Source organism: Kogia breviceps, chromosome 1 (assembly GCF_026419965.1).
Source record: "Kogia breviceps isolate mKogBre1 chromosome 1, mKogBre1 haplotype 1, whole genome shotgun sequence".
Classification (NCBI taxonomy): domain Eukaryota; kingdom Metazoa; phylum Chordata; class Mammalia; order Artiodactyla; family Physeteridae; genus Kogia; species Kogia breviceps.
The window spans coordinates 113,591,958-113,617,935 of NC_081310.1; the positions used below are offsets into that span (position 1 = coordinate 113,591,958).

General features: G+C 38.0%; 2 protein-coding genes and 1 pseudogene across 2 annotated transcripts in view; 1 reads left to right on the forward strand and 2 right to left on the reverse strand.

The window, feature by feature from the left end:
- STXBP3 (syntaxin binding protein 3) overlaps nt 1-17,514 on the forward strand; it is a 55,349-nt gene extending 37,835 nt beyond the window's left edge. Inside the window, exons 12-19 of the mRNA XM_059078648.2 lie at nt 1,919-1,984; nt 3,078-3,158; nt 4,065-4,203; nt 4,497-4,603; nt 5,154-5,246; nt 7,804-7,889; nt 15,062-15,210; nt 16,115-17,514. Coding sequence (XP_058934631.1) covers nt 1,919-1,984; nt 3,078-3,158; nt 4,065-4,203; nt 4,497-4,603; nt 5,154-5,246; nt 7,804-7,889; nt 15,062-15,210; nt 16,115-16,197 — 804 coding nt within the window. The 3' untranslated portion in view covers nt 16,198-17,514. The remainder of the gene's footprint in view (nt 1-1,918; nt 1,985-3,077; nt 3,159-4,064; nt 4,204-4,496; nt 4,604-5,153; nt 5,247-7,803; nt 7,890-15,061; nt 15,211-16,114) is intronic.
- Nucleotides 13,303-13,596, reverse strand: LOC131765300 (large ribosomal subunit protein eL37 pseudogene; annotated as a pseudogene).
- A 3,524-nt stretch (nt 17,515-21,038) lies between the features above and the next one.
- The window catches only part of AKNAD1 (AKNA domain containing 1), a 52,923-nt gene continuing 47,983 nt past the window's right edge, over nt 21,039-25,978 (reverse strand). Inside the window, exons 11-15 of the mRNA XM_067025512.1 lie at nt 25,667-25,789; nt 25,464-25,571; nt 23,311-23,392; nt 22,132-22,231; nt 21,039-21,388 (exon numbers count right to left, since the gene is read on the reverse strand). Of these exons, the coding sequence (XP_066881613.1) occupies nt 21,257-21,388; nt 22,132-22,231; nt 23,311-23,392; nt 25,464-25,571; nt 25,667-25,789 (545 nt within the window). The 3' untranslated portion in view covers nt 21,039-21,256. The remainder of the gene's footprint in view (nt 21,389-22,131; nt 22,232-23,310; nt 23,393-25,463; nt 25,572-25,666; nt 25,790-25,978) is intronic.

Below are 25,978 nucleotides of genomic sequence, written 5' to 3' on the forward strand. Positions count from 1 at the left end.
TTCCATTCACTTGTGTTTTAGATTTTTGGACCATATTCTACATCTCTTCTATTCTGTTCCTTATTTTCCTACTTTTTTCCTCCTCTGTGCTTTAATTAAATATTTTCTGTTAACCTGACTTTGAGTCCCCTGCTTTTGTCTGTTGTATCCAGTCTGAAGTTAAACCCATTCAACATATTTTTTCTTAAACTGCATTAGAAAGTAAAGTTCCCCCTTTATAGTATAAAATTCTATGAGTTTTAACAAATGTATGCTCTCATATAACCACAACCAAGATATAGAACAATTCCATCAACACCTCCCCCCCCAATTGCCTTGTGCCACTTTGTAGGCAACCTCTCCACTCAACTCTGATCCCCTCAGAACCACTGATCTATTTTCTGTTCCTGTAGTTTTGCCTTTTCCAGAATGACAGCTAAATAGAATAATACGATATGGCTTTTTCATTTAATATAATGCACTTGACATTCATCCATGTGACATGTAATGGGAGCTTCAACACTTTATTGCTGAGTAATATTCCATTGTATGGATATGCTACGTTTTATCTGTTCACAAGTTGCAGAACATTTAGGTTTTTTCCAAGTTGTTGACAATTACAAATAAAGCCACTGTGAACATTCAGGTTTTGTGTGAACAGATGTTTTCATTCAGTTGGATAAATAAGAGTAGGATTGCTGGGTCATATGGTAAATGTATATTTAATTTTCTAGGAAACTTCCAAACTGTTTTCCTAATTTGCTGTACCATTTTACAGTCTCACCAACAATGTATGAGTCATTCATTGTGTTTTTAATTTCAAAGTTGCATTTAATTCTAGAACATCCATTGAATTCTTTTTTAATAAAGTCTATAATTCTTATTGAAATACTCCATCTTTTCATCCATTTAGTTCATCTTTTCGCCTGTTTTCTTTAACATAAGTATGATATTTTAAAGTCCTTGTCTGCTAACTCCAGTGTCTGGATTATCTTGCGTCTACTTTTATTGACTGTTTCATCACTTGAGTATCAATCACTTTTTCCTGTTTTACATGTCCAGTAATATATTACTGTATGTTAGACATTGTGGATGCTGTGTTGCAAAGGCTCTTGATGATGTTCCCTCTACTAAGAGTATTGAGTTCTGGTAGGCAGTTAATTTGTTAGTGAATAACCTTGATTCTGTTGAGACTTCATGTCAGGCTTTTGTTATGTTGAATGTATTTCACTTTTGCATTTAGTCTGAAGATATAGTCCTTCCAGGACTAAATGTTTGGGATGTTCACTTAGAACTGTCTACTGTCTGGATCAGAGAATGCCAATATTGTCTTGCATTAAGACCCCTCTGAAATCTCTGCAGTTGTTCTCTGCTAGGCCTTTAAGAGTTATGCCCTGTACATGTGCAGCTTAGTATTTGGCCAGGGATGCTAAGGCAACCCTTCTACACGTCTTTGAGTTATGTTGTGACTGTCTCTTTTCTCTATTAACCCTGGACCCCAAACCCTACCTCAGTAGCCCCAAACTCTGATCTCTTTTTCCTCTGCCCAGAGAGACTTGCTTTCTACTTAAACTCTACTTCCTTTCACTGTGTTTTGGAAAATGTTTCAGGGAAGAGCCAGGATGAGTGCAGGGATCACCATCTATGCTTTCCTTTGCTCAAGTAACCTAGCTTTGAGCTATTTTTGAAAAATCCTTTGCCTGAAAGCTGTTGTCTTTTTTATTTTGTCCAATTTTGTTTTTGTTTATGGAGGGAGAATAATTTTTATATCAGTTACTTTATCATGGCTGCAACTGGAAACCTCTTGAATTTGTTTTCTTTTTAAAATTGCCAAATATTTAGTAAATTAATAAATATTTAAAACTACAGGATTTTAAAGTTGTTATATAAAAATAACTGAATCATAAGTTTGTTTTAAAAAATGTTTTATTTTTCCTAGACATCACTTACTGCTCTTGCCCAGCTGATGAAAAAGATGCCCCATTTCCGTAAACAGATTACTAAGGTAAGCAGTATCGTATATAAGATATGTTATCATTTTTAGTGTATTAGTCCATCCAGTTCTGTAGTCAGGTTTAGCAGTGGGTGTCATGGAATACTTGGTGTTAGTTGTCCTCTAAAACCTTACTTTAGGTCTGAGAAATACCCCAAATATCTAAGCTCCCCAATAGACTTCTCTCTATATATACTCTTGATTTATTCAGATCCAGCTTAAATTTTTTATACCTTTGTCTTGAATAGCCAAACAGAAAAAGTTTAATATTTATCAACTTAATAAGAAAATTCAACATTGGATTGACAAGTGGTTGTTGTTATACTTGGTTTGTTGAATTAATAGTTATATTAAAATTTTTATTTATTTATGTTTGGTTGCATTGGGTCTTCATTGCTGCATGCCGGCTTTCTCTAGTTGTGGTGAGCAGGGGCTACTCTTCATTGCAGTGTGCGGACTTCTCACTGTGGTGGCTTCTCTTGTTGCAGTGCATGGGCTCTAGGCATGCTAGCTTCAGTAGTTGTGGTGCACGGGCTTAGTTGCTCTGCAGCATGTGGGATCTTCCTGGACCAGGGCTCAAACCCGTGTCCCCGTGCATTGGCAGGCGGATTCTTAACCACTGCGCCACCAGGGATGTCTGAATTAATAGTTATATATCAGTAGATTTAAGAGCAATCAAAGCTGTGTGGGCAGGTAAAGTTTTGGTTTTTTGCTGTTCCAGTCCTTCTTAAAAGTAATTATCAGAATAATATTTACATTTTTTTATCATATTGCTCCCTAATCAAGAATCAATAACATAAATTCAAACTTTTTCTGCTTGACTTTAAGGACTTCACTATTTTTTCTCACCTTATTTTTTACTACTCATAAGCCCAACACAAATTCAACCCTTCCATTTTGTTTTTTGTGGTCTGTTGATTATCCCCTGTAGATCATGGTAATTTTCACTTTTTCCCTTTCTCGAGATGTTTCCCTTGATTTACATGGTACCTCCTTCCCACCTAAGCCCATACTTTCCTTCAGACCCATCTCAAAAGTTTAATATTATCAGTTACACAGAAAGAAATGAAAATGCTTTAAATAATAGATTTCTTCTGTTTTTCAGCAAGTTGTTCATCTTAACTTAGCAGAAGATTGCATGAATAAGTTCAAGCCTAATATAGAAAAGCTCTGCAAAACTGAACAGGTATGTGCAGAGTCAGAAATACCTATGTTCAGGATAGATTTCCAGAATTAACTTTGTAAGGTAAAACCTAACTTTTTGTTCAGTACAGTGCACTAAATCACAGAACCTCTTTTAGAAGGAGACTCACCCACTTGGTTTAATACATCATTCCTTACCAATGCTAACAAGTAGCTATACAGTATCATAGTAAGCAGTCCCTCCTAATCTGTGATTATGCATTTTTGGTTGAGTGGGATGATTTAAGTGTTTGGAGCATTAATTCAAGGTAGCACTGTTGGCAGGCCTTTTTCAGTGGGTGCAGCATTTAAGGCAGCATCCTGCAGAGTACTGTGTAGGCACGTTTAATTAGAGCCTCCTCTATAATGCCAAAACTATTTAGATCAGTGCTGTCTAATAGAAATAGAATGCGAGTCATGTATAATTTTAAATATTCTAGTAGTCACATTAAAAAGGTAAAAAGAAATGAGTGTGGTTAACTTTAATATATTTGATTTAACCCAGTACCTCCAAAATATTATTTCAACATGTAATCAATATAAAACAATTATTGAAATATTTTACATTCTTTTTTTAATTGAAATATTTTACATTCTTTTTTTCCTCAAAATCTGGTGTTTTAACTTAGAGAACATCTTAATTCAGACTCGACACATTTCAAGTGCTCAGTAGCTACATGAGGCTCATGTCTACCATATTAGCAAAGGTTTAGATTAATGATTTTCTTCTCTGAATTATTTTTTGACTTTTTACATTTTGTACAGTATTAGTTTACAAGTGATACTCACATTTTCCTGTGAAAAGGCATCAGTGTTCCATTAAAATTTGGCAAGTTTTAGTAATAGATTTTTTTTAACTGAAAAATGAATTTGGATCATAGACCACTGACTATAATTCATTTTCGTTAAGGACCTGGCACTTGGAACTGACGCAGAAGGACAGAAAGTCAAAGATGCTATGCGAGTACTCCTTCCAGTTCTACTCAACAAAAGTCATGATAATTATGATAAAATAAGAGCAATCCTACTTTATATATTCAGTATTAATGGTAATGCAGACTGTTTATTTTCTTGAATATATTAAAATACCCAGCTCTAAAATCATTTTACAATAAGTGGTTCTTTACTATTTGATCATAAGAGAATCTTAGAAAATTCAAAAGTAGTGGCTAAAGTTGGTTAAGATAAATAAAAAGAAAAATGTGAAATTGGGAGCATACTGAAGGGTATATAATTTAAATGTTTGCTTTTTTAAAAAAAGCTTTATTCTTGGGTACCTAAAACCTGGAAATGATTATGGTAGCAGTTATTTGACTGTGCACTTATATTTTACTTATCTAAGGAACTACAGAAGAAAACTTGGACAGGTTGATCCAGAATGTAAAGATAGAAAATGAGAGTGACATGATTCGTAACTGGAGTTACCTTGGTGTTCCCATTGTCCCTCCCGTAAGAAATTTTACATTCTGTATATACTTATACATATGCGTGTGTGGTCATTTGCATTAAATATGTTTTCTTATGTGGGAATCCATGTGGACAGTCTTCTTAATTTTACTCTGTTGATTTGGTAAGTAAAATATTAAAAATTTCATTTTTTTCCATATATGAGTAATTTGGACAAGTACATTTTTCTAGTGAATTTATATCTTACAGCTTATGTTGTAATTTGCTATTTATGCTTTTCTTTTTATGATTCATTTATAGCAGAATTTGAAGAACTCTGTATAGAACCTCACTCTTTCCCATCGAGTTTTATATAAGCACTTTGGAGTAAACATATTTTCTGATACTATCATAAAATTATCATTAATGCACGAAATACTGTGAAGTTACATGACCACACCTATTCAGATTTTTTGAGTAGGCTTTTCCACTCTTAGTTTTAAGTCAAATGCAACATAGTGTTTGTTGTAAATTAAACACCTAGTTAGAAAACTTAAGAGAATATCACTAAATAAAATTACTGATTTTTAATTTTTTCCTCTAATTATATTAGTCTCAACAAAGCAAACCATTAAGGAAGGATCGGTCTGCAGAAGAAACGTTTCAGCTCTCTCGATGGACACCTTTTATCAAAGATATTTTGGAGGTAAAATTAATTAAATTTTATTTATACCCTGAGTGCCCTTCTGTAGAATATTTTTTACTCTTTGTATATTTATCTGTCAGTCTGAGCATATCTATGGGTCAGGAATTACCTGCAGTACTGGGAGAGTTCACAAAAAAGGCTGTATCTTGTGTCAAGGGAGGAGAGGAAACTCTTGAAGATTCTCTCCTTAAAGACTGCAAATTCATACCACTGACTGACTCAAAATAAATTTTAAAAAAAAGCACACACATGCTTTATGAAAAAAACTGTTTGAAATAACTATATGCTATATGTAGCAGAAATATAAATAATTTAGTTGAATGAAAGTTCAACAAAATAACATTTGTTTATGACTACTATTAGAAAGTGTTAGACTCCAGTATTCTTGGAAATATATTTGTGATTAAAATGTAAACCTCCAATGGAATATTACTCAGCCATAAAAAGAAACAAAATTGAGTTATTTGTAGTGAGGTGGATGGACCTAGAGACTGTCATACAGAGTGAAGTAAGTCAGAAAGAGAAAAATACCATATGCTAACACATATATATGGAATCTTTAAAAAAAAATGGTTCTGAAGAACCTGGGGCAGGATGGGAATAAAGACACAGATGTAGAGAATGGACTTGAGGACACAGGGAGGGGGAAGGGTAAGCTGGGACGAAGTGAGAGAGTGGCATGGAGTTATACATACTACCAGCTATAAAATAGATAGCTAGTGGGAAGCAGCTTCATAGCACAGGGAGATCAGCTCGGTGCTTTGTGACCACCTAGAGGGGTGGGATAGGAGAGTGGGAGGGAAACACAAGAGGGGGGAGATATGGGGATATATGTATATGTGTAGCTGATTCACTTTATTATAAAGCAGAAACTAACACACCATTGTAAAGCAATTATACTCCAGTAAAGATGTTAAAAAAAAAATGTAAACCTCACTATAGTTTGCTTTTATAGTCAACAGATGGCTGATGCCTTTACTGTTTAAGAAAATAATATTCAATTATAGGAAATTAGAAAATGAACTAATAAAAATCACATTATGAGCTCAATAAAGTCATGACATTGATTCCTCAGACATAATCAGAGAGTTCTATTTATTCTAATTTGCCTATAACTTATTAAACTTTAATTTCTAGTTTCCTATGGAAATAATTGTGTACAGTTTATTCTTATGACTTTTCTGTTTTACTTGACTAATTCTATGTTATTCACACATGCTTAATATAGATGAAAAGTTTAAAGAGTTTAGACATTTTTTTCTGCAGCATAAGTTGTTTTTTTTTTCTGATCCATAACAAGGATATAGAACTAAGTAGTTTTTCTTTGCTAGTATTTTGAAAATAAGAATTGACCTTCTCAAATCCTTTAACAGGGATTTGCATATTAAATTCAGAAAATCCACTTTTACCTCAGTGGCAGTCTATGGCCTTCAGGGTTTCTCCTGAAACTTGGTTTCTTCACATCTTGCAGTCTTATTGAAATATTCTAGGACTACTGAATACCTTGTGCCCATTCCTTGTGTCCATTTCTACTTACTGATACCATTAGTACAATCATGCTCTAATGCAGTGGTCTCTAAACTTTCTTGATCATGCACACTTAATCATAATAGATGTGATCAGGAGCCTAGAGTATATGATTATTTATTTATAAACTATATAAATTCTGTATTGATAAAACACTATGTGTACAGTATATACAATTACACATAAATATATAATAAAATATTAACCCTAAAAAGAAGGAAAATTTTAAAGATGAAATGTAAAGGAAAGCCTCGCTCATCCCATTGGCTTGTCTTGAATACACCTAGGCCAGGATGCACATTCTGTTTTAGAGCCACCGCTATGAAGGGCAAGGCCTAGAAGAGGTCTGTCAGGATTAAGATGGTATTTAGAAACCTCTGGCACTGGGCTTCCCTGGTGGCACAGTGGTTAAGAATCCGCCTGCCAATGCAGGGGACATGGGTTCGAGCCCTGGTCTGGGAAGATCCCACATGCTGCAGAGCAACTAATCCTGTACGCCACAACTACTGAGCCTGTGCTCTAGAGCCCGTGTGCCACAACTACTGAAGCCCGTGTGCCACAAGCCTGTGCTCCGCAACAAGAGAAGCCATCGCAATTAGAAGCCCATGCACTGCAGTGAAGAGTAGTCCCCACTCACCACAACTAGAGAAAGCCTGTGCGCAGTAGCAAAAGACCCAACGCAGCCTAAATAAATAAATAATAAAATAAATAAATTTATTTTTTAAAAAAAGGAACCCCTAGCACTCTAAAGATCCTTATAAGGTACCTGGAATTCTCACACCAAAGTGGGAACCCTCCAGATGAAGAAATACAGGCATGCAATAAATATTAGTTTAGTAAGTAAATGATTTCATTAATTTTTGTAGCAATTAAGATTTGTGAGTTTCAAAAAGAGGGCTAACCTTATTTTATTAAATGTATATCCTTATGTTCCTTAATTGTAAACACGAGTTTTGAGTTTTATGTAAAACAAACAAAATCCTGGAATTTACAGTATTTTCTTGATGGTTGTAATTCTTTTCTTTCCTAGGATGCCATCAATAATAGATTAGATTCAAAAGAATGGCCATATTGTTCCCAGTGTCCAGCAGTATGGAACGGCTCAGGAGCTGTAAGGTAAAACCTATAAATGAAAGCCAGTGAAATTTTCACTATGAAATTACAAACTAATAACTGAAAAGGTACACAGGTATTCCTATATTGGTAACTCTTTTTGAAGCATATTGTCACTTAAAAGGCGGTTTTTCTTTAACTGTAACCTGTTTTAGATGAGTCCAGATAAGCAATATGAAAATGTGCCTTATTATAAAAAAAACTTTCATGAAACTAGAGAAGAATTTCTCCACTTATCTTTTTTTTTCTTCACATTAGCAGAGGACATAATCCTTTTTGATGATTTTTTTGGTGATAAAATATTTGAGACATTCAGAAAGCTGTAGACAATATTATAATGCATACCCTGTACTCAGTGCCCAGCTTAACAAATGAATCATTATAAATACAGTTCAAGCTTCCTATATATCACTCTCTGATTTTTATTATTCTCCCTTTCTTCACTATCCTGAATTTGGTGTTTACCATTCACCTGTGTATCTTTATACATTTTCTACATATATCTGTATTCTAAGTTATGTATAGAGTTAGGTTTTGCAGGATTTTTCTCTTGGTCTTTGGCTTTTAGCAGTTTAACTATGATGTGTCTAGTCGGAGTTCTTTTTGTGTTTATTCTACCTGGGGTAGTTGAGTTTTCTTGGATCTACAAGTTAATATTTTTCATCAAATTTTGGGAAGTTTTCAGTTGCTGTTTCTTCAAAATTTTTTTCTGCCTGTTTCTCTCTCCCTTTTCTTTTGAAACTCCATTACTCATGTGTTGGAAAGTTTGACTTTGTCTCGTGGGTCACTGAGGCTCTGTTTACCTTTCTTCCACCTTTTTTCTTTCTGTTCTTCAGATATGCTAATATCTATTGATCCATCTTCAATTCTTTGATTCTTTCTTCTGACATCTCAAATCTGCTATTGAGCCCATCTAGTGAATTTTTCATTTCAGTTATTGTGCTTTTCACATTTTGAATTTCCATTTGCTTCTTTTTAGTTTCCATTTCTCTTTTGAAATTCCCCTTTGATTAACATAGTATTAGCATGGTTTTCTTTAATTATTTGATCATATTTATAATAGATTCTTTGAAGTCTGCTAATCCAACATCTGGATTCACTCAGGGTCAGTTTCTATTGATGGCTTTTTTCCAACGTGTGGGTCACACTTTACTGTTTTCTTACGCATCTACTAAATTTTGCTTGAAAGTTGGATCTTTTAGATACTGTACTGTAGCAACTCTAAATTGTTTCTTGTTTTAGTAACTTGTATGGACTTAAGCTGTGGGATCACTGCCCCCGGCAGTTTAGCCACTGATGTCATTGCAGGGGTTTTTAATTTTAAATTTAATTTTTTTGCTTGGTTCCTAGTGGTTGCCCTATGTCTGAATAGTTTAGAGGTCAGCGAGTTATCTGGGCAGAGGTTGTGTTTAGACACCTCACGCCTTCCATCATCTGCTGATCAATCCGAGTGTGGGTTAAGAACTGCATTACAAGTCAGAGTCAGTTCTTGAGTCTTCCCTTCCCCCCACCACCCCCCTTCTTTTTTTTCCTGTTCTTTCCCTGGGCTTTCTCTGGCTTGTCCTGGCACAAGCATAATTTGGCAGTCAGCTAAGGATGTGGGGAGAGTTTGTCTTTGTCTTCTTTGGCTTTCGTACATTCAGGATTTCCCCATTAAATTTCTGGCTGATGTGCCACCTATCCCATACTGGGACCAATATGTTGTGCTACCAGAGCTGCAGGTCTTCCTGTTCTATACCAGGTCTGCCGTTTTTAACTAGCAAAGCTGCAGGATTTTGTACTCCCTTTGCTCCCTACCTTGAATCAAGTCTTTCACCTCAGGCAGTAAAGTTGGTGGTTCTCTCAGCCAGCCTCAGGTCAGTAAAGCTAGAGTTTTTGCTGACTGAGTTGGAAGAACAGTGCAGGTTGGGTGCAGCCTCAGGCTAGAAGGTCACATAGTCACTACCACCATTCTTACCAATATGCTAACATATTTTTTAAGAGTAAATGCTTCTCAATTTGCTGTTTGCCCGTGGTTGATTTCCAAGTGACCTGAACTGGTTTTTCCCCCAACAATTTCATCCAGGTTTATACTTGTTTTCTTGGAGGGCAGAGGGCAATCTTCTGACCATCTTATTCCACCACGACCACAAGTTGTCTTTGACTGTGTTTTTAATCTTTTTTTTTTTTTTTGTGATACGTGGGCCTCTCACTGTTGTGGCCTCTCCCGTTGTGGAGCACAGGCTCCGGACGCACAGACTCCGTGGCCATGGCTCACGGGCCCAGCCGCTCCACAGCACGTGGGATCTTCCCGTACCGGGGCACGAACCCGTGTCCCCTGCATCAGCAGGCGGATTATCAACCACTGTGCCACCAGGGAAGCCCTGTGTTTTTAATCTTAATACACATGGTGTCATCTTGTATGTGTCCTCCTGCAACTTCCTTTTTAAATTCCCCTCAACATTATGTTTATGAAATTTATCCCAAATTGATAACATGCATAAATTGAGCTTCTATGTTCATTGACTTTACTTTTCCTTTATTTTCGAAGTTCTCCTTGTTCCTTTTTCAAATATGCTTGGACTTATTTGTTCTTATTTTGTCGTGCTTTCGGTTCTACTTTATTATCATTTATCATTTTCAGCATACTTAATTTTAGACTATTTTTTACTAAATTCAACATCTGACATTCTTTGGGGTCTAATTTTACTGCTTTTCATTTCTGCGGACACTTACGCTTGCTTACTTCCTCATGTGCTTCATAATTTTGGATTCTGAGCTTATTTCAGTAGCCAGGATTGAGAGTGGGTACCTTCAGAGAGGTTTTGCATTTGCTTCTGCCAAGGTTAGAGACTTTTTTCTTTTTGTGTGTTAATTTCTCAGTTGGGGTTCCCCAGCCTATGAAGGTAGTGTAAATTAGAGCTCTCATGAGACAGGCCTGTGTTGAATTATCAGGCAGGAAGCTTCTTTTGTCATCTCCCCTTGCTTTTGAGTGTGTCCTGACCTTAATGCAGGGGTGTCACCTCCCCATCTCTGCCTTGCAAAATATCCAAGACTTTGTCTTCTGTGTTCATTAAACAGGGAAACACCCAGACCCCTTGTTTGCTAAGATTAGACTAACACTATAAGGCAGAGCAAGCCTCAACTCAGTTTACCACTCTAGTTTTTAGTTTCCTTTGTACTGCTGCTGGCCCTTGAAGATTGCTCTTACTTGTTTACTTTCAGCTATGCTTTTAAAAAGATGTTTGCTCTTATTTTAACCAATGCCTCCAGGTGCTTTCTAGAATGAGATTTTCAGGATACAGGGATTTAATCATTATTTTTGTGTCTTTCAGAGTGTAAAACACTAGCACAGTGTCTTACACATTTATGTGAAACAAATTAAATGTAATCCTATTGTCCTAAAATTGCTATTCAGAAATTTAAAAATCGTTACAATCACATAATCATTTTGAGCAGTATTACTTTTCTTTTGCTTTCTTTATTTCACTCTCTTTGGAAAGTTTTTAAACCAAGGTTGTACTTTTAATATGTCCTTGATTTATTTTGTATGGGAACCAGGAGTGTATCTTGTTCCTGTTTCATCTTTCAAAGCCAGCTACTAAGTCTCTTTACTATTTCTGTTGTTTACTACCTCATCATTCCTTAAGATGGCAGATGGAAATTACCATACAAAAGGCTAGACTGAGAACATTATTAAAAGTTTACTGTGGACTTCCCTGGTGGCACACTGGTTAAGAATCTGCCTGCCAATTCAGGGGACACGGGTTCGAGCCCTGGTCCTGAAAGATCCCACATGCCGTGGAGCTACTGAACCTGTGTGCCACAACTACTTCAGCCCGCCTGCCTAGAGCTTGTGCTCCACAGCAGAAAGAAGCCACCGCAATGAGAAGCCCGTGCACCGCAACAAAGAGTAGCCCCCGCTCGCTGCAACTAGAGAAAGCTTGCACACAGCAACAAAGATCCAACGCAGCCAATAAATAAATAAATAAATTTATTTATTTTTTAAAAGAAGAATCCGCCTGCCAATGCAGGGGACCACGGGTTCAAGCCCTGGTCTGGGAAGATCCCACATCCCATGGGCAGCTAAGCCCATGCACCACAACTACCGAGCCTGCACTCTAGAGCCCGCGAGCCACAACTACTGAAGCCCGTGCGCCTACGGCCTGTGCTTCACAACAAGAGAAGCTACCGCAATGAGAAGCCCATGCACCACAATGAATAGTAGTCCCCGCTCGCCATAACTAGAGAAAGCCCACGTGCAGCAACAAAGACCCAGTGCAGCCAAAAATAAATAAATGAATTAATTTTTTTAAAAAGTTTACCATGATATCCTACATTGCAGGGTCTTAGAGGTCATCTAGTATATGGTTTCCAAAGTGGGTAATAAGATGATCTATTGGGTATTATTTTTACACTAGAAAAAGGAGAAATTAAGCTTTATTAGTATATACTAGTACACATATATAATTTATAAACTAATACATATTTTTAATAGATGGACATGTTTATTTTAAAATATTTATTTACTTTTCAAATAGAAGCTCAGAATTTTCACCAGTGGGGTATGGGAACAAAAATAGTGATTTCTATGACCTAGGGCAGTGCTACCCAATACAACTTTCTTGCAGTGATGGAAATGTCCTATATCTGCACTGTCCTGTATGATAACCACTAGCCACATATCATGACTGAGAAACTGAATTTTTAATTTTAGTTAATTTACATTTAAAGAGCCTCTCGTGGCTAGTGGCTGCTAGCTTGGCCAGTGCGCAGATCTAGAGCAATCTAAGGGGGGAAGTAGTAGAAATTGTAGTTCTAATTGTTTAGTGCTTTCCTAGTACGAGATTCCATACTTAGTGTATTCTGTACATTATTTCATTTAATCTTGAAAACAACCCTTTAGGTTTAGAGAGAGGTTAAGTAACTTGCTAAAAATCGTAGAGAATTAAAAAGAAGCAGAATCAGAGTTGAAACCCAAGTGGCTCTCTCTCTTTTTTTTTAAGAGCATTATTGAGTTACAGTTGACTTCATAATGTATATTTTTAGGGTATACAACGTGATGTTTTAATACATATACATTGGGAAATCACCACAAACTAGTTAATATATCCATAATTACCATTTTCTTTTTTTCTTCTTTTCTTTCTTTTGTGGCATAAAGACTTAATTTAAGATCTATCCTCTTAGCATATTTCAAATATACAGTACAGTTTAACTGTAGTCACCATGCTGTGTACATTAGGTCTCTAGAACTTACTCATCTTGCATAGTTGAAACTTTGTGCCCTTTGAACAACATTGCCTCTTTTTCCTCTCCACCCATTCCCTGGCAACCAACATTGTATCCTCCACTTCTATCAATTTGGCTTTTTAATTTAATTTAATTTTTTAATTTAAAACCAGAACATTTATTGCACGACTAGTCATTGAAGTCCTTAAGATGAACTGGTTGCTGCAACAGCTGCCCTCTTGGACTTAGGTGATTTTCCTTCACGGAACCCATGCCTGAATCTGCGGTATACAGTTTTTAGGTGCCTCACTTGACCAGTCCGGATGGTACTTCGTCTTTTAGCTTTAGCACTCCAGTTTTACTTTCTCTTCCACTTGCCAGGGTAGCCACATTTGCCACAGGTCGACTTCTGAAGGTGGTAGGCCGTAGAACCACAGTGGTGGCACAACATGTGCGTCTTATTCCGACGCTTTCCAAATGATGATGTTCCCTTCGTCATCTCACTTCTGCTGCCGAGACCAAAGAGCAGTTTGACTATTTTAGATTCCACATATAAGTGAGATCATGCAGTCTTTCTGAGTCTGGCCTATTTCACTTAGCATCCTTCAGGTTCATTCATGTTGTTGCAAATGGAAGAATTTCCTTCTTTTTTAAGCCTGAATAATATTCCACTGTATATATATATATATATATATATATATATATATATATATATATACCATTTTCTTTATCCATTTGTTCATTGATGGATATTAGGTTGTTTTCATATCTTGACTATTGTGAATAATACTGCAGTGAACACAGGAGTGCAGATATGTGTTCGATATCTCCTATAATCATACTTTAGTAGTAGAGTTCCAGCAAGGAACGTTCTGGTACCACGTCAGCTTCAAAGCAGCACCTATGCCTCCCCCACCCTCTCTATGTCTTTAAAACCCTATTGTTTCAATGCCAACCCCTCCTTTTTTTAACTTCAGGAAGTCAGAGACTTTTTAGGTATACTATGTCTTTATTGAAATAAATAAGACAGGGCCTTAACTCTATTTTATAGGTAAAAGTGCTGAGCTAGATTATGAGTCATTTGTTCAAACTCTGTAGATCAAAATTGAACTTAAAGAGGGGCTGTCCTGCCTGGCCCTTGATGCTGCAGTCATACCATAGTTAAGTCATTTCCTTAAAATCAATGCAGTTGGTGCCAAATTTGAGTTTGCTTGAGTTGGGCTCTTTTAAAAGACTACAAGCAGTATGGCTCTGGAAATATATATATTTTTTTAACATCTTTATTTGAGTATAACTGTTTTACAATAGTGTGTTAGTTTCTCCTTTACAACAAAGTGAATCAGTTATACATATGTTCCCATATCTCTTCCCTCTTGCATCACCCTCCCTCCCACCCTCCCTATCCCACCCCTCTAGGTGGTCACAAAGCACAGAGGTGAACTCCCTGTGCTATGCGGCTGCTTCCCACTAGCTATCTAATTTACATTTGGTAGTGTGTATATGTCCCTGCCACTCTCTCACATCGTCACCGCTTACCCTTCCCCCTCCCCATATCCTCAAGTCCATGCTCTAGTAGGTCTGTGTTTTATTCCCGTCCTACCACTCATCTCTTCATGACATTTTTTTTTCTTAGATTCCATATATATGTGTTAGCATACGGTATTTGTTTTTCTCCTTCTGACTTACTTCACTCTGTATGAGACTCCAGGTCTATCCACCTCATTACAAATAACTCAGTTTCATTTCTTTTTATGGCTGAGTAATATTCCATTGTATATATGTGCCACATCTTCTTTATCCATTCATCTGTTGATGGACACTTAGGTTGCTTCCATGTCCTGGCTATCGTAAATAGAGCTGCAATAAACATTTTGGTACATGACTCTTTTTGAATTATGGTTTTCTCAGGGTATATGCCTAGTAGTTCTGAAAATATTTTTAACGTGTTTGTGTTTATTTTTTAGTGCTCGGCAGAAACCCAGAGCTAATTATTTAGAGGATCGAAAAAATGGGTCTAAGCTGATTGTTTTTGTAATTGGAGGAATTACATACTCTGAAATGCGTTGTGCTTATGAAGTATCTCAGGCACATAAATCCTGTGAAGTTATTATTGGTAAGACTTGTGTTTTCCTCTTTTCTGTTTTTTTAAAACAAACTCTAAATGCAAAAATATATATATAAAACTTTATCATGTAATTTACATTTAGGACTAAATTGTTGACTGCAAAAAAATATTTTTTAACTCATAGTGTGTTTTATCTGATGTACCAGAGTTTTTTCCTCGTTGACTTTTTTGATTTTTTTTTAATTAAAATTCTGATTGTGAGTGAATGAGCTTCAGAAATATTATATTCTTTATAATATTCTTTATAATATATATTATATAATGTATTATATATTATATATATTCTTTATAATATTCTAAATATTATATAAAGAATATATCCTTTAAAATATTACATCCTATCCTTTTCTTGCCCTCATGATTAAATAATTTTAGAAACATTCATTTCTACTACAGAAATATTTTGAAATTTTTTCTGGCTGTGGACCTGACATTGGCCAGACCTGTATGGAATTTAGTTTTAAGAATTTCAGTCAAAGCCACTGATACCAAAACTCTCCTGACCCATGGAGGTGCCGCATTTATACACCAAGCCTTAATCTGTGGCACTGCTTAACAGTTCTCTGTGACTGAACTCACAGTTCCTGTTGCTGTTTTGTCAAGAGGACAGACTAACCTCCAGTTTTGGTCTTCAGTTTATCGATATATAGCACAAAGTGGACAAAGCACTAGGAGTGGGCAGTGTTTTTGAAGGGTTACTGAGTGTGCTCAATGAAGAGGAAGGATTGAAATACTGTAGTTTAGGCAGATTTCAGGAAGGCATCCTATAGAAATTTTGTTAAGTTGCCCCAGGCTACTGCACTTTGCGTATTTGAAGGACAGGACAATATAATTAGTCAAGGAAAATTGATTTAACTGCTGGCCTCTGAAAATTTCTCTTTTCCTCTACCAGGTTCCACGCATATTTTAACACCCAAAAAGCTGTTGGATGATATAAAGATGCTGAATAAACCCAAGGATATTAAAGATGAATAGCATTTTAGCGGAGGAGGGATTTGGAGATTCTTATTAATTTGATCAGCTAAAGTAGATCAAGACATTGTGGCTGTCATGTAATTTAAAAAATGTAAATAGTTTAAGGAATAACGACTTTTCAAATATATTTCTTAAGGGACTGTTTATGATTGCATATCATTGGATTTGCCATTTTTAATTTAAATATTGTTGCTTTGTAGATGATGAGAAGAAATGTTAAAATGCTTTCTAAAAGGAAATATTTTCAGCTTTGGAACAGAATATATTACAGTTGTGGGTAATTTTTCACAGCCACCTATGTACATAGTAATTACTAATTAGATACTTATCTGTCTAATGCTGAAGTATAGTTTTTTGGGAAAGAATGATTTTAAATGAAAAGGTTGTAAAAGTAAAAACTGTGAACTTGTATGTATGACAGAATGATTTCCTATAAGTGCAGTTTTTCTTTCAACTGAAATTCATAACTTCTTTTATATGTAATTTAGTCATTAATAGGAATAGAATGATTTCACAGCATATACTGTTGCTAGATACTTCTGAAGAACACAATTTTGTATAATTCTGAATAATGTATGTTGAAATTAGCAAACAAAAATAATCATGAACATTCTAAGAGAAAATAAATATATACTTACAAAAATTATCTCTGTTTTTTGGCAGGGAGGAAGGGGAAATTGGAAAATTTTAACGTTCTAAGTCAGAGAGTTACAAAGAAGAAAAATAATGCATCATAATCTTCCCACCAAGATAACTCCCTTTGACCTAAGAAAATAACAATGTAATCTTTGTATATGGTTAGATAATGTAAGGACATGTGTGCACATGTGTTATATACAAAGGGAACATCATTTCAAATCTCTCCTTTTACCTGGCCTCATAGTGTTCTATCATACAGTGGACTGTAATTTATATATCACTCATCTTCAGAGTTTTGCTCTTACAAATAATGCTGCATTGTTTGGGTACATACCTGTGCAAACGTACACAAATATTTCTATAATATAAATTTCTAGCGAGGACATAGCTGTCTAAAGTATTTGTGCATTTAAAATACTGATAGATATCACCATTTAAAATTTTTACGTAGGGACTTCCGTGGTGGTCCAAGGGCTAAGACTCCACGCTCTCAATGCAGGGGGCCTGTGTTCAATCCCTGGTCAGGAAACTAGATCCTACATGCTGCCATGCTGCAACTAAGTGTTGGCATGCCGCAACTAAAAGATCCCCCACACCACAACTAAAAAGACCCTGCACACAGCAACTAAAGATCCTGCATGCCATAACTAAGACCCGATGGAGCCAAATAAATTAATTAAATAAATAAATACTAAAAAAATAAAATTTTTATGTAGATCAATCCATCACTTTTCCTGTGTGGCTTGCAAATGTATGTTGTACTTAGAAATATCTTTGCACCCGAGATTGTAGATTCACCCATCCATCTTCTAGAGCTTTTTTTTTTTTTTTCCGGTATGTGGACCTCTCACTGCTGTGGCCCCTCCTGCTGCGGAGCACAGGCTCAGGACGCGCAGGCTCAGCGGCCATGGCTCACGGGCCCAGCCGCTCCGCGGCATGCGGGATCCCCCCAGACCAGGGCACGAACCCATGTCCCCTGCATCGGCAGGTGGACTCTCAACCACTGCGCCACCAGGGAAGCCCTAGAGCATTTTGATAGGTTCATTTTATTTTTTACAGGTAACTCTTTTCATCCATCTGGAATTGGTTTTAGTATGAGAATGTATGCTAGATATTGTCTCTTAGCACTTGGCATTATGTCCCATGCCTCCCCATTCCATACCACACGGGATGAAAGCTAAAAAGGAAGTTTTGCAGACTCAAAGGTAAGTGGGGTTCTGAACAGGTTAGATTCTGCCAACGACTAGCATTTGGTCAAGTTTTGAAGTTAGAAGGGAGGCAGAGGCCATCTGCTGCAGCTGTGCCAATGGACAAGCAAGTTGCTGCCGAGAGGAGTTGTTTGTAGCAACCAGACTCCACATTTTAGTGTCTGTCACCTGCTTCATGGGTATGAGGCCATGCTGGTGGCAACTGGTGGCACTAGCTTCCTGTTCTCTGGATCAGATGGTGATATGACCTTGAATCTAAAAATATGGCCCCTAGTTTCTGCCCCTACAGCTTTTTCTGTGATTTTTAAGGACTTAATTCTGTGTTAAAACACTTCTTGAAATATCTAGAGGAGTTTCTGTTCCTTCCGTGAACCCTGACTGGTACAGTATTTAACAGAGATCCATCCTTATTTCTTTCTAAATAGTCAGCTACTACCAAATTTTATTGGGTAATCCCTCTTTCCCCAACTGAACTGAAATACTACCTTTCTCATAAACTAAGTTTGTATTTTGTTCTATTTCTGGATTCTGTTTTATTGACTTACAGTTTGTATCTCTTTTTCTCTATTTTATTTTTAAAAATTTTTACTGGGGGCTTCCCTGGTGGCGCAGTGGTTGAGAATCCGCCTGCCGATGCAGGGGACACGGGTTCGTGCCCCGGTCCGGGAAGATCCCACATGCCGCAGAGCGGCTGGGCCCGTGAGCCATGGCCGCTGAGCCTGTGCGTCCGGAGCCTGTGCTCCGCAACGGGAGAGGCCACAACAGTGAGAGGCCCGCGTACCACAAAAAAAAAAAAAAAATTTTATTGGAATATAGTTGATGTACAATGTTGTATTAGTTTCAGGTGTGCAGCAAAGTGAATCAGTTATACATATACCATTCTTTTCCCATATAAGTCATTACAGACTATTGAGTAGAGTTCCCTGTGCCATACAGTAGGTCCTTATTAGTTATCTATTTTATATATAGTTTGTGTATATGTCAGTCCCAGGCTCCCAGTTTATTCCCTATTTTGATTCATGGTGTGTTAATATGTGGACGTAATCTCTATTCTACCCATACCAAAATTACCGTTATTTTTCAGAAATTCCCTGGGTATTACATTTTTTAAAAATGAACTTTAGTCTCAATACCAAAAGTTATTTTGATATTTTCATTAGGTTTACAGTAAATTTATAGGTTAATTTAGGGAAAATATGACCTTAAGAATCATTATTTTCGGGCTTCCCTGGTGGCTCAGTGCTTGAGAGCCCTCCAGCCAATGCAGGCGACATGGGTTCGTGCCCTGTTCCAGGACGATCCCACATGCTGCGGAGCCGCTAGGCCCGTGTGCCATGGCCGCTGAGCCTGCGCGTCCGGATCCTGTGCTCCGCAATGGGAGAGGCCACAACAGTGAGAGGCCTGCGGACCGAAAAAAAAAAAAAAAATCATTATTTTCTTTATATAGATACTGCATATCACCATAATATTTTTCATGGTTCCATGTGAATTGGATCTTCTATTATGCTTTTCAAACAGATTTTTTAAAATTAATTAATTAATTTTGGCTGCGTTGGGTCTTCGTTGCTGCGTGCAGGCTTTCCTTTTAGCTGCGGTGAGCGGGGGCTACTCTTCGTTGCAGTGTGCGGGGTTGTCAGTGGCTTCTCTTGTTGCGGAGCACGGTCACTAGGTGCACAGGCTTCAGTCGTTGTGGCGCACGGGCTTAGTTGCTTCGCGGCATGTGGGATCTTCCCGGACCAGGGCTCAAACCCGTGTTCCCTGCATTGGCAGGCGGATTCCTAACCACTGTGCCACCAGGGAAGCCCTGGATTTTTTTATATATAGGAAAGTTTCTGTTTTTGATATATTAATTTTCGGACTAGATATTTCACTAAGTAATGATAATAAAATAATATTGTGCAAATGCTTACTTTATGCTTTATATGTGAGGCACTGTTTTTAAGTGTTTATGTTACCTCATTCAGTCTTATTTAATCCTGTGAGGATAGGCACTATTATCATCTCCATTTTAAAGCAGAGAAAAACAAAAGGCACAGAGAGGTTATATAATTTAACCTGGATGACATGTATATGTGGAGAGGAAAGGTGACATTAATAAACAACTCTTTGTTTTTTTTAATTGAAGTACAGTTGATTTACAATGTTGTGTTAATTACTGCTGTACAGCAAAGTGATTCAGTTATACATATATATGCTTTTTTTTTAATGTATTCTTTCCCATTATGGTTTATCATAGGATAGTGAATATAGTTCTCTGCGCTATATAGTAGGAGCTTGTTTATCCATTCTATATGTAAAAGCTTACGTCTGCTAACCTCAACCTCCCACTCCATCCCTCCCCCAACCCCCTGCCCCTTGGCAACCACTAGTCTAACAAACAGCTCTCTTTCAGACTGAGCATAAGAACAGTACATTGCCAGTGAGAGGGTTAATTTTCTGGTGTCTGCATTTTATCTGAGATCTTTGTATGCCTTGGTAACTATCTGTCCAGGGTTAGTACATGTGTGGAACAGAGATTCATAGTAATCCAATGCCCTGTGACAAATGGAACTAAGAGTGTGATGACAGCAAACATTGGTCCATTCATTCAACCACTGCACACCTCAGTGATCACTCTGCCCTGTCACACTGATAGGAGATCCTTTGAGGCCTACATTTTAGGCCTCAAATTTCACATACATTTTAGGTTTAGAGTTGGAGAGACCCTTTGTTTCCTAAATTTCTTACTGGATTTGAAGACATAAGAGGTCATCACACATAAATTCCTAGTATAAGCTGATTCCCTAACCCACTCCACCCTCGGTAGAATGAGCAGTTACAGATTCTGGTATCAAGACCCTGAAAAAGACTTTTTTCATTGTTGCTCCTAACTGAAACGATTTACTATCTCTGAAGCACATTTTTACTTCCTTTCAAACTTTAGTTTTTGCCACACTAATAGGTAAAAATATATTTCATTATTTTGATTTCTTTTATTATGAGTTAGGAATAACAGATTTATTTTTAAGCAAGTATGTAGTGATTTTGATTTTTAAGAATCAGAGGTCCATTTTTTGTTTCATTTTAGCACATTGTGTCCCCCATTTCTTGCAGTTTTGGTGTTTTCTCTAGAAAGTCATCTTCATAAGTTGTGTAATAAGTAAAATACTTTGGGGGTGAAGACCAAGTTTTCTCTGCATTTTTTTTTAATCCTTGGTTTGCGTTGAGTCAAACTAGTATTTCAGTCTATTCCTCCATCTCTGTACTTTGGCAAGATCTTCTGCAATAGTTCTAATCATTTGATCAGTAGTTTGTTTCAAAATGGTTGCTGTCCTCAGGGCATGATCCAAAGATGAGTTTAAAATCTACAGAAGAAAAGTCAACACGTTTTAGTTACATAAATTTACTATACTGCTTCTGTTAATTGGGTTCCCTCATTACTGAATATTGCAAAGTGGAATTTTTGGAGTATTCTGTTTTCCACCCAGTCTATTTCTGTTTTTGAGGCTTGGTTTCCTAGGAAACCAGTCTGAGATGGAATATATTTTGTAGTGAAAGGGACAGAAAAAAGACCAACACATGACTGATGAGCATGAATCAGAGGGTGAAGTCAGCAACCTGCTGGGCTGTTTCCCTGCTGTGGAAAAAGATCCGTGACAAAGAAGAAAAGCTCTTGAGGGGAGGGGCATTGAAGGAGATTTAGGGGCCATAACCACTGAGAGGACACCCAGGGATGCAGCACATGCTGTGGCAGCATTTGAAAGTAACCTGATTGAAAATAGGAATCTACTGATAGCTCTAACACCAGTGTCCCTGGAACAAACTTGTGAGCAGCATGCCTTCAGGTCTGCGCCAGGGAATCCTGTAGCTGAGGCACCACCCACAAAACATTTTCTCCAGAAAATATCCCTTGGAACCAATTTAGGAATAATACAAACCATGTGGCTGTTCAGGCTGTCTTTATTTTAGGGCTGAGCACAAGTTGTTTTAGCAGAGCATTTTCTGATGCTCTCATACTATAATAATTTAAAAGCCATCAGCTTTGTGGTCATCAAGACCAAACTTACAAGCTGCAAAGATTCTAGAGTGTTTTTTTCTAAGTCCTCACCTCAGATTCCGTTTCTTCCATACCGGTAAAGTTGCTTGAGGATGTGCTTTCAGAAATCCTGCAGGAGTGGGAATGGGGTGAGGGTGTAGCAAGGCCTGAACTGTAAAAAAGGCAAAAGCACATTGATACTTGTATAAAGTGCCATCCTCAACTCTGTGGTTCAGTAGTGGCTCTGTGTGTGTGTGTGTGTGTGTGTGTGTGTGTGTGTGTGTGTGTGTGTGTGTTGGGGGCGAGGAGTTTGTGCACCCTCTGCCCAAGGACACACAACCAAGACGCAAACCCAAGAACTCCCCAGTGGCTACATTCATACACACTGCACTGCGCTATGGTAGCGGGTAGTGGGGTTCAGACTGAGTGAGTGTGACTGCACACAGCCTGAACTGTGGTCACTCAGCTACACTGTCAATTCTGCCTCCTAAGTAGCTCTTGAATACTAGACTTCTCTCTTTCCTTTTCTACCACCCTTGGCCAAGCTGCCATCATTCCACCTGGATTACTGTACTAGCCTCTTACTTGGCCTCTGTGCTCCAATCCTTGACTCCTCTAAACCATTCCCTCTCCCTTAGTAGTTAGAGTGATTTTGAAAACACTGGAAAACTTTAAAAAACACTCTGGTTAAAAAATCTCATTGGCTTCCCATTATACCTAAGGGTCTGAAATCCTTTCTGCAGCCGACAAGCCCCTGCACAGCCTGGCCCTGCTCATCTCACCGCCCCTACTTTCCCCCACCGCCTCCCTCCTTTAGACTCCAGCTATATTGTTCCTGAACTTGTCAAGGGCTTTTCCACACCAGAAGACTCCCTTAGGCTGGCATGTTCTTCACTCTTACTGCTCCATCCCCTTGCTACTTCATTCGTACTTATCCTTTGGAACTCAGCTTCCCTAAATCCCCAAATTAGGTAAAGCACTATGTATGCCCCCTTCTCCTCTACCAAAAAAGTAAGGGCAGGGACAGAAGTTGACTTTGTCACTGTGTCCTCAGCACCTGCACAGTGTCCTGCTATTTACACCCAAATATTTGTTGAATGAATAACTGAATGACTGAAATATTAGCCAGACTTAGGTTTGAATCCTGGCTCTACTACTTATGATCTAGGTGATCTTGGGCAGGTGATCTAATGCACTAAGCGCATTGCATGCATCCAAACAATGGGTAGCCATTTTGTTAATCATACTTACTTTCCTGGTATGAGTTCACATTCATCATAAGAGGATTTTGAATTTGCACTCTGGAAACAGATCCATTTTGGTTTTGAATGAGCTGAAAAATGTTAGCTGTGATCAGATTCAGAGCATCAAAAACGATCCCCAACTGGTGGATATATGGGTATCATTCCCTGAACTTTTCTGTATGAATGAAGTCTTTCATAAAATTTTACTAAGTAAGTAAAACTAGGGAACATGGAAAATAGCCATTGAGTATTCTGAATTCAAGAAAAGAAATTCAACATCTAAAAGGAGTTTTATTAGCAGACAAGAGACCAGGACTCTAGGTTCCCTTGGTGCTAGCTGTGTGACCTGGACATGTCTACGGGCTCAACTTCTTCATCTGGCAAATGGAAAGATAATATTTTCCAAGAGTTTGAACTGAATGGATTTCTGAAGTCCTCTCCACTTTAGGAGCAAGGATTCTAGGAGTCAGAAACTAAATTATGTTACTAAGACAATTCCAGAAAATAGAGACTAAACAGAGAAGAAGATAAATGTCACCATGGAAGACAAGAAGAACGCCAGGGGAAGGAAGAGAAGAAAGTCAGTAGCCAACAAATCTGCCTTCTCTGGCGCTGAGGCTCTCTTCTCCCCCTTCTCTGCCTCTCCTCCTCTCTTCTCTATCTTCTCCTCTTTCTCCTTCATTCTCCTGTCATATCCACTGGTCTCTAGTAGCTTGGCTTCACTCCCCCTCAGGAGGGTCCCATTTGACAAAGGAACAGGGAGAGACACGGAAGGCAGGGCAGAAGTCAGAAAGTCCAGATTTAGTCATGTTGTACCCAGACTTAAGTCATGATGAACAGAGGCACTAATGAGCTCAGTATTAACCCCTTGGTCCCCTCCAAATATAGTTGTGGATTTTATTTGAAGCATAGAAATTCAGAGTTGGAAAGGGTCATAGGGTCATCTGGTCCAGTTCTCATAGTCCACAGATTACAGCATCCTGACAAAGTACATTGTCTCTCAGTCTACAGGTGGGACTCATGACCTCCTGCAATAGCCTGCTCCATTTTCTGTCCGTTCTGGAGGTTCTTGTCTAACACTGAGCAAAAGATGCTTCCCTGGGACTTCTACCCTCTTGGCCACTATATGTTTACTAATGGAGTTCAAGATCACATTTCAAGTGACTCAGCTGCTTTCTTCATTTGTATGTTGGAATAAGAGGTCTCATGGGCTGTAGACCCCAAAACCAAGGCGATAGTAAAGAAATCTGCCTGTTGCTTCTGCAGAGTCTTAGGGACTGTCGTCTCAACAGAACACATCCAACTGGAGGATCTGGCAGCTGGGGGTGAGTAGGGGAGACATAGCTGAGGTCAGCCAGATAAACACCATTCTTAAGTCTTGGACATTGGCAGTTGTAAAAGATCAGAAACATTCTCTCTGGTGCCCTGTCCCCAGTGATGGAGAGAAAGCGCTCTGAAGGTATGAACTCACCCATGAGGAAAGGATGTCAGAGAACCAGACACAGCTGTCGTTCAGAAGCAAGACAAGGGTGTTCCCTTCCCTCCTTTGTGTTCCCTTAGCACACTCTGTGCTCTTAGCTCTTATCACATTTTTCCATGAACTTTCCTTATTTGGGTAGTAGTTACATTCTCTCAATAGGTTGTAAACTCCTTGGGAGGAAGGAGCCATGTTTTATTCATCTTTATAAATAAATGTTTGTGGGATTTTAGTTATTTCCAAAGACAGCAAAATTTTGCATTGAAATTAGCAATATGATGTTTAAGGAGTGTAAAATAGTCTATTTATGTGCTGAATTTTAGTGGGGATAGATCTAAAGCTTTTGTCCCTTCTGAATAATAACAATAATAGTGGCAGTTATTCAGTCACTTACTTGTTCAGCAAATATTTATGACTTGTTACCAACTTACACTGGTATATCACTTAGTAACTTTCAGAGTCCTTTATTGCTAGGATTGGGTATCTCCTAGTCCCAGCCCAGCCTCTTGCCATCCAGGTGTCAGGCTGGATGTGGAAGTGTCAGATGAGTGCTGGAGACCTGGTGGCAGACTAGACAGGGCAGGGGCTCCCCATATGGAAGCAGTAGCCGGTATTATATGGGTCTCCCATGCAGGGAGATTAGGTTGTGTACAAAGATGGGATCTTGCAGGAGACGTACTTACAAGGTGAAGAATTTTTATTTTCATTTAAATAGTGGAGCTGGGCAAAGGCACTTCTTTTGCTGTGATTAAAGAAATTCTGTCCTGGGGTGTTGAATATGTAAAGAAATTCTAAAAAGAAAAGATTTAAAATACAACTCTTTGCCTGGGCGCAACAGCTGTCCCCATTTATGCCTTGTTTTCTGAGGCGGCCCAGTCACTCTCACCTTTAGATGATGCTTTACCACAGACTCTCTGGGAGTTATGAATCTTAGTGCTGCAGTTCTCACATTTATTACCCTGCAGTCCAGTCCCAGAAGCAGAATAGCAGCTGAGTCCTGTATCAGAACCTGAAAAAGCCCAAGTTACACAAGGGAAGTGTGAGTTTTTTTAAATTATAGTCCTAAAATATGCTCTGGAGAGTAGAGCTCTGATCGTGCAAGGTATGCATTAGGCCCCAGAGTGTTCAATTTCCCCAAGGGGAAATTTACCAAGGGGGGTTGCCAGCCTAGGGGTGACATTTGGACTCCCCTCATGAC